This window comes from Phaethon lepturus, unplaced genomic scaffold (genome assembly GCF_000687285.1).
Source record: "Phaethon lepturus isolate BGI_N335 unplaced genomic scaffold, ASM68728v1 scaffold13479, whole genome shotgun sequence".
Classification (NCBI taxonomy): domain Eukaryota; kingdom Metazoa; phylum Chordata; class Aves; order Phaethontiformes; family Phaethontidae; genus Phaethon; species Phaethon lepturus.
In genome coordinates this window covers 25,206-34,024 of record NW_010562848.1, presented here as the reverse complement: position 1 = coordinate 34,024, position 8,819 = coordinate 25,206, and the positions used below count along the sequence as shown (strand labels likewise).

The window sequence follows — 8,819 nt, the reverse complement described above, 5'->3', positions numbered from 1 at the left end:
GCCTGCTGAGAAAGCAATAAAGGCAAAACCAGGAGCATCTTGACTTTAAAAGCAAACTGTTATTCAGAAACACCATTTATCTATCAATTTCAGTATGATGCAGCAGGCAGAATTCAAAATTACTTAAAAAAATGCATTAAAATTTTATAAAGCTATTAACACACATGTAGCCACACAAGCTCAGTCACTGCAGAAACATGTCTCAGACCATGGAGAACATCACTGTAGGATGCCAAAAGGCTACAGCCTTCTCAGCTAGCATTTAATAAGGAAACGGGTTCTCTTACCACTAACAATAAATTGTTTAATCGATAAGTTCGTTACTAGTCATTTTTGTCAAGGTGCTCATGTGTCCATATGTTATTCAAGATCCCTTCAGGTCTTTTCATTCCCAGCATGGCTGTTGGAGCCATGGCAGGCAGGATGGTTGGGATTGGAGTAGAGCAGCTGGCATATCACCATCATGACTGGATCATCTTCAGGAACTGGTGCAGACCTGGGGCAGACTGCGTCACACCAGGACTTTATGCTATGGTGGGAGCGGCAGCTTGCTTAGGTACAGTACCTGCTGATCATTGCTTCTTGCATGGATAACACTGATGTCTGGGGACCTACAAATTGTTTATGAGGGCTTTGTGTTTGTGTTAGGCACTATGCTGGCATTTCTGGGTGTAATAGATACGATGGGCTAAAGCATGGGTTCCTCAAATGGTGTCTTCAGTGATCTGCCAGGCAGTCAACAAAAGAGAGGCCTACTCCTTGTAATCTGCCAAAAAGCACATAGAAGGAAAGAAAAACTTAAAGGTAGGCTACAGGTTTCCAAAAAAGTGTGTTTTTTGCTTGGTTTTTTTCCCTTTTGATGTAATGAAATCCACTGTAGATGGACTAATGCTACTTCCTTGTTTAGACTGTGCTCTCTGTCAGTGCAGGGAACAAACTTCTCAGTTCTGGCCAGATTTTAAGCTACACAGAGGTAAAAATTTTGGGTCTTGTTTTGGCTGTGTGTCACATTATGGTCAACTGGGCTGTCTTTTGGTTTTTGTTTTGACCATAGGCCAATATCTGATTACATTCAATCAATAGGATTTATTTGATATAACAGGAATGATCTGTTAACTATTAAAGCAAGATCATTGAATAATACCTCACATATCAAATTTCTAGGCATAGATACAACAGGAATGTTACAAGCATACCATCTGAACATGTTTTTGCCTTATCATATATTTCCCCTTCTGTAATTGAATGTTCTAACTGCTTTGTTGTTGTCATTGATACTGTCATTAGATGATGAAATAATAGTGGGGAGGCATAACACACAACTGATGTAATTGGGTAGATTTGAAATGAATGATGTACTTAAAGAAGAACTGGAAAAGTTTCAGTTTCAGAGCCTCTTGTCAGAAAAGTAAGATCGCTTGTGTGATCAGTTATAGAGAAAGGATGGGTGGGATTTGCTTGTCTAAATTTTATGTCTGTAATGTAGACATCAGCATCTGAGCCAGCTCTGTTGATACCCTTCACAGTCAAAACAGAAAAATGAGGTACTGGAAAGATCAGTCTCATCTGGCAATAGATGTCTAAAAGCAGGCAAACGGACAGATGAATTTGTCCTCAGAAGTGCCTGTTTCTCTCCAGAGATTACAAAGGCAATCTGGATCCACCCCTTTGGATGTGGACACCTACAGCAGTGTAGACACATTAAAATAGCTAGGATGAATCTTACTGTCAAAAAGAGTAAAGTGCTTCCTCTTGTCCATAAATGATCTTAATGTTCATAAAAGAAATGATACACAAAATATTTGCTCTGCTATGCCAGTTGATCTGTTAGTCAGCAATCACTTCCTCTTTTAAAAGGTCCAAATAAAGGTACAGTGAATTTAATAGTATGGTGAGACATACAGCAGAATGGTCACTGCTCATTCTTAAGCCCAAGACCTGTCTTGCTTAGAGTAAGAGACATAGAGTCTTTTATATAATATTAAATGATCTTTATTCTGGTATCTGCTCTCCGCTTTTCAGAGTCAGAAGTTTAAGGCATTCCTCAGATGAAAGTCGTATCTGGACCATTGTGTTAAATAACCTACAATTTAATTGCCCTGTGTGCTGCTAGATTAAAAGCATCTCGTAATGACCTGTTTCTGATTTCTCTCATCTAAAATGGTGCTGTATTTTGAGGCCTAAAAATAGCAGATTTATTACATTTACCTTTTGAACAGAGGCAAAGAAATGTTACCTAATAATTCAGTGACACATACACATTTGTCTGCAGTTATGTGATTATTTTTATCCTTTAATATAAACTGAGGGAGTAAGGAGCTCGCTTATGAAATTAATACAGAAAGACTAGATTGAAAAATACAGCTAAAACTCTGTCTATGGCTGCATGCCTAAATGGCCTCAAACCAAGATGTATACAGTTCAAACTATGTTATGCTGATATCAAAAGCTAGGGTTTAAGCTGTAACGTAGCTCTTGCAGTGGCCTTAAACTATCCTTACATAGGATTTTGCAACCATGGTGAGCCCAAAGATAATGCTTATCTTTCTCTTCAGTATGAATGCAATAGGTAAGCCAACGTGAAGGCCAGCTCCCAGTGCCCCCAGTGCTGTGCTCCCACCTGCCCCAGCCACGGTACTTAGCTGATTCTTGGAGTCATTTTAGAGGGCTAATGGCAGGATTCAGTTTTAGTTTCTCAAGTATCCAGTATAGCTGGGGGTTTTTTGCATGCTTTCCGGTTTGATAGCTCAGTCGTTTCGTATCATTATTTGTTTTTCAGTGTTAGCATCTTTGGCTTCAGTGAGTTCACTTAATCTTTTTGATGAAGATTACATCAGATGAAAAATCATTCTTTAGTGAAATAAGTCCCAAACTACTTCACAAAGTATAAGGGCAAAGTACTCAGCTTAAATAATCTCATGCCTTTTTGAGTGTAAGGCACAAAAATACAAATGAGTTGCTTTGTATATATACTTCAAGAGCACTGAGGGAAACTTGACTTCTTTCATTGTTTTCAGGTGGTGTTACCCGAATGACAGTCTCTCTGGTGGTGATTATGTTTGAGCTAACTGGAGGCCTGGAGTACATTGTACCTCTTATGGCTGCAGCTGTCACAAGCAAGTGGGTGGCAGACGCCTTTGGGAAAGAAGGGATCTATGAAGCTCACATTCATCTGAATGGTTACCCATTTCTGGATGTGAAAGATGAATTCACCCACCGAACACTGGCAACAGACGTCATGAGACCAAGGCGTGGTGAAGCTCCTCTCTCTGTTCTGACGCAGGACAGCATGACGGTGGAGGATGTTGAGACACTAATCAAGGAGACTGACTACAATGGCTTTCCAGTAGTGGTTTCAAAAGACTCGGAGAGACTTATTGGATTTGCACAGAGACGAGAGCTGATTCTTGCAATAAGTGAGTACAGTATCAGTGTACATATTTGGTTTTGATAGGGTAGTATTTCGTTACCAATGTTATTCACCTTGAAGAATGGGTATTTCCCCAAGTCTGGCTTTTACTTCCATAGCTGGAAGCTTTTCTATTGCAACATACCACCTAGTAGAATTCTGTGGGCTTTACTTTTGTGGGCTTAATTTTGCCGTCACTCACAGTACTATATGATTCTGCTAGAGATAACAGAGATAAACCTGTCTCGTATGGCCAGAATTTTTGTCAGAACCAGATCAAAAGCCACTGTAATGCTGAACTTCCTGCAGTCTCCATGGGCTGCTGGCAGCAGCTGGGGCAGTCGTGAAGCTTTGTCTCCCTTTGACAAAGTGCAAGTCCATGTGCTTCTTTCTGCTGCATTATCTCAATTTTTTCTCACAGGCAGGCCTTTTGCACTAGGGGAGGAAAACTTTCAGTGGACAATGTTGTTTGGTAAAGACGGCTGAGTTTTGTCAAGCATCCAGTGGACAGCTGGCTGGTTACCTGAGAACCCGATCCAGGTCATTACAGGTTTTGACCCATCAGGTCCTTTCCTGGTTGGCCTGATGGCTAGGTGGGGATTGAAAAGACAGGTATATTGGATGAAAGCAGGTATTCCCACCTTCCCTGCACCCAGGGCATCCAGAGCTGCAAGCCTGGCAAATCAACCTGTTGTGGTTTAACCCCAGCTGACAACTAAGAACCACACAGCTGCTCGCTCACTCCCCCCTGGTGGGATGGGGAAGAGAACCAGAAAGTGAGAAAACTTGTGGGTTGAGATAAAGACAGTTTAACAGGTAAAGCAAAAGCCATGCATGCAGGCAAAGCAAAACCAGGAATTCATTTGCTACTTCCCATTGTTCAACTACCCCAGGAAAGCAGGGCTCTATCATGCATAATGGTTACTTGGGAAGACAAACACTGTAACTCCGAACGTCCTCCTCTTCCTCCTTCTTTCCCTCAGCTTTATATACTGAGCATGACGTCATATGGTATGGAATATCCCTTTGGTCAGTTGGGGTCAGCTGTCCCAGCTGTATCCCATCCCAGCTGCTTGTGCACCTCCAACCTCCTCTCTGGTGGGGTGGGGTGAGAAGCAGAAAAGCCCTTGATTCTGTGTGAGCACTGCTCAGCAATAATGAAAACATCTCAGTGTTGTCAACACTGTTTCCAGCACAAATGCAAAACACAGCCCCATACCAGCTACTGTGAAGAAAATTAACTCTATCCCAGCCAAAACCAGCACACAATCCCACAGTTTGCTCCCAATTCTGTCAGTCTGGTGACATTGAGGACCAGCTGGGCAGACAGGCAGGATGCTGGCTGGGCATGGTTGCCTTATACGTTGCAGGGGAGTGGAATATCTGGCATATCCAAATCTCCTTGACATGGAATTTTTCCTCTCTGTGTGGGCCTTTTTCATCCCTCCACTTTAGGCACCTTTAAAAAGCTGTTGTCTCAGATGGAAACTCCCATATTCTTCAGAAAAGAAAATCCATAAACAGAAAAACAGGGCTATTTTAGAGGGCCACTTTCCTGATCATTTCTCACAAAGCTAAAATAAAAATAGAAATAACAGTGCTCTTTAAAGCACGTGTTTTTTTAATGCATAATTATTTTCATCTCCTGCATGTAAAAAGACTCTAAGTGATTAGACCTAAAATTTATATTCATTTACTTAAGGACACTCAGCTGTTACTTGATTCCCTTCTTCTCATCCCATAGCAGAAAGTCATCAATGCTGCATCAATACTATATGCAGAACAAGAAAAGAAATGACAGAGCCCATTTTTCTCCCCTTAAAATGTAGTGCAGAGTTCTCTTCAGTAAGAAATTTTCTCATTTTTTCCCTTCTGTGGTGTAAGTTGTCATTTCAGTTAAAGAAGATAGTTTATGAACTGGATTAATTTTGCATTTAGTTATACCACTAATTTCTCAAAACACAGGAAAGCAGAACAGGCCTTACTGCCAGTTCTACAGCTCCTCTAATTGTACAGTTTTAATTTAATTTCCAAAGAGTGTGGGAATCTAACTTTTTCATTAAAAGCCCACTGTCACTGGTTGCTCCTTCCTCCCTCCTCCAAAAACAAGCAAAAAAAAGTCCCCATGAAGTTATAATCCTCTGTATACCAAACTCAGTATAAGAGGATTTTAAAGCCACCAAGATGAAGTCCAAGGCTGCTAGCTGCAATATCCCTTTCAAACAACCGATTTTCTCAGAGAGCTAATCTTCCTTCAGTAGAAACAAAAGATGCCTTGTATGACCAAGCTAGGAAAGTAAATATGTGTCTGAAGTTTCACCAAATGTGTAAATGCCAAGAGCTGATGGCATTTATAAAGTAGTTTGTATTTTATCCTGCTTTTGGTAATGATTTTCAAATGTTTTCTGCATTTCCCGGTGAGAAGTAGAAAAGCCTTAATTAGATGTATGTGGCCTACCCCATGTCAGTCTTTTATACCATCCATGGCATGTCATGGCTGTAACACTTGCTGCCATCCTAAATTTATAGTCTTTTGTGTCTCCTTTGCAGAAAGGTATGTCAGTGGGAAAACTGCATGGAGTGAAGATGCAGAGCCCTTATTTTAAAAGCAGAAATATCAGGCGTTGTCTGAAGCGAGTCAGAGAATATCGAGGAACTGAGTCATGTCTGAATGGGCTTGCTAGGAGATGTGTGAAAATGTCCAGCTATGCACTGATAACAAAGAAATAAATTTAAAATAAACTCAGCAAACATTTTAGATCAAAATGCTTTCCTGTTTGAAAACTGTTTCTTTGACATCCACATTGCTCTAATTAAGAGCATATTTCATAGGATCGAAGGCAGAACTGAGATTTAAAATCAAAAACTTCACCGCATAGATAAGTTTTCCTGAAATCCTCAGTCGTCAGGGAGGTTTGATGACCTTTTTTCTATTGGGCTGAGTATGACAGCTTCTGATGTCATTCTGTGCTAACTCTGCGATAAACAGTTAATTTTTTCCAGTATGATTTGTCTTTGAGACTTAAAATCTGGATTCGGTTTCACTTTTCCAAAAGACACAGTATATGGTTCCAGTACAGGGCAGGGCAAAAGACTGTTTTTTTTTATTCTCCTGTTCAGGTTCTTATCTCCTGCTCAGCCTGACAGCATCCAGAGATACTGGAGTTATGTCTGAGAACAGTATGAGCCCCATCTGTGCCACACTGTAGCCAGGGAATGAGGTCTTCTGAAAAGCAGAGTCAGGCCCATACCAGCATCTCTTCTTTCACTGCATTGTGCTCTGCAGAATATCTCCTCAGTTTGAAACAGCTTTAGTACCTCTATAGGACAACATGTTATACTCTGTAGAGACATGCTTTCAACCAAGAAGCTTCAGCTTCTTTCCCTGGCCCAATAAATTGTGCATCAGCAGTGTGGTGGCCCAGTGAATATTCTGGGGAAGTACTCTGATTCCCTCATGCAAATGACTTCTTGGATAAAGGCAATTGCCATTAAGTCCCACATCAAATACCTGTTCACACACAACTCTCTACCTTGAGATTTACCCCTACATCATTTCTTTCTTAGTAAGTGGAGCACTAAGCACGCTCTAGAAATGCATCCAGTCCCTGCAAAGTGAATGGCAATGACACTTCCAATCGCTCAAAAGCACCTTCAGGAGGGTTGTGTCCTTCCACTTGTCCTTGTTGAGCAGGCAGGAAGATCAGGCGGGCAGAGTCAGAGGTGGACACTCTCAGAGGCACCTACTTTACAGCCTTACAGAGGGGAGTATTTGACCTTGTAAAGCTGCTCTTAAATTTGGCCAGCTTCAGAGGCATCATACAAAAGGCAGAGTCTTGGACACAAACCAGGTGGCCTGTATAACGTACTTTTCTCAGTGTGGAGCTGAGAGCGCAACATAGTTAATATAGGCTGTGAACCCCTGAATATCAGAGGCCGTTTCACATTTGGGAGAACCAATTCACTCTCTAGTTATGACAAGAGCCTTCTGCATAGATTACTCTGTAAAACCAGACATCGTCATCCATTTGCTTTGTTCTTTCTCTTAAGCTGTATCTCTCTTTCTTACCCACTGGCTGCAAAAATGATCTATTCTTCTCTTTTACCTTTACTCTAACTCCCCCATCCAGTGAGACTGCATACAAAGTCAACCATTTCTCTGATGCCACTGAATTTGCTCAATAGTACTACATCATTCAAATTTCTCTAGAGAGATGTTTGACTTTGAAGAGTGAAGTCAGGGCTTTGGCTAATCACTGCTGTCCAGGGTCGTTGCTGCCTTGGGAACAGCAATGTGGTAACTGAAATGCTTGGGCCTGCTGCTTTGGGTGCAGCTTTGGGAAGGAAATACCCAGCTGTCAAGGTTTTTTATCAAAGAGTGGGAGTTACCTTCTGTCTGATTAATGTTACCTCTTAGCACAGATCATATATCAAAGAGCTATGGAGGCATGTTCACACTTGAAATTAGATGTATGAATCAAAACAAGATGAGACAAAGTTAGCGTAATTTCTGTAAGTTGCAATAGGGCTTGTAATATGTGGGGTGAGAAGGTTGAAAATCATATACTGTACTGATAGTAGGTCTGAGCCAGCACTGCTCCAGTTCCAGAAATATTACAAGACAATGATCATTAAAAGGAAAAAAATGCAGCTGGAACATGTTGCAAACCATTACTGTCTACACATTACAAGTCACAGGAGCAGGTTTCTGCACTTTGATTGATGGCAATGAGATCCAAGTATATATGCTACGCTTTGAGTATGTCTGATTTGCTGTACCTCTCAAGGACAGAAGCAACCTATATTAATCAAGGATAATAATTCTAACCATTCCCAAGAATTTATACAAAAAAAAAAAAAAAAAAAAAAAGAAGAAAGAGTTAAACCCTCAGAGCCAAACCATGATATGCTTATTCTGGGGAGAGAAAAGTTGTCTATCATTTGGAAATCTGTCTTGTATATTGCTCGCACCCTGTAGTGTTGAGTAGAAATGAGGTAAACACTACAAAGAAAATAAACCACTTCAATGCTAAGAATTCTTCTTGGAGCATACTTCAAAGTAAAAGGCTTATACTGTTCATGTAAACTCTAGATGTAGTGTGAAGTTCAATTTATGGTTTGATTGAAGTATGGATGATAACTTTTGAATTTTTGAAAGTGGTCAAATAAGTACTTTTTAGAAAAATGTATCAAAACTAATTTACTGCTATATATTGTTCCTCCCTTTACTACTTACCTTTAAGTAGGATGTTAATTTTTTTCTGCCCTTTTAAAATCTAAATATGCAAACAATATTTAAGGATATGCAAACAATATTTACGTGCAAAACCACAAAATTCACCCTGCATGCTAAAGAGGTGTGCCAGTCTAGAGCAACACCCACACTGTCCCTGGATCCCTGGGACGTGAA

The 8,819-nt window shown here is 40.5% G+C and overlaps 1 protein-coding gene across 2 annotated transcripts in view; it reads left to right on the top strand.

Annotated features, from left to right (window-relative positions):
- The window catches only part of CLCN4 (chloride channel, voltage-sensitive 4), a 21,970-nt gene that overhangs the window by 10,812 nt on the left and 2,339 nt on the right, over nucleotides 1–8,819 (top strand). For both annotated transcript variants that reach the window (XM_010294416.1, XM_010294417.1), the window contains 2 exons: nucleotides 370–556; nucleotides 3,018–3,416. In XM_010294416.1, the coding sequence (XP_010292718.1) occupies nucleotides 370–556; nucleotides 3,018–3,416 (586 nt within the window). The remainder of the gene's footprint in view (nucleotides 1–369; nucleotides 557–3,017; nucleotides 3,417–8,819) is intronic.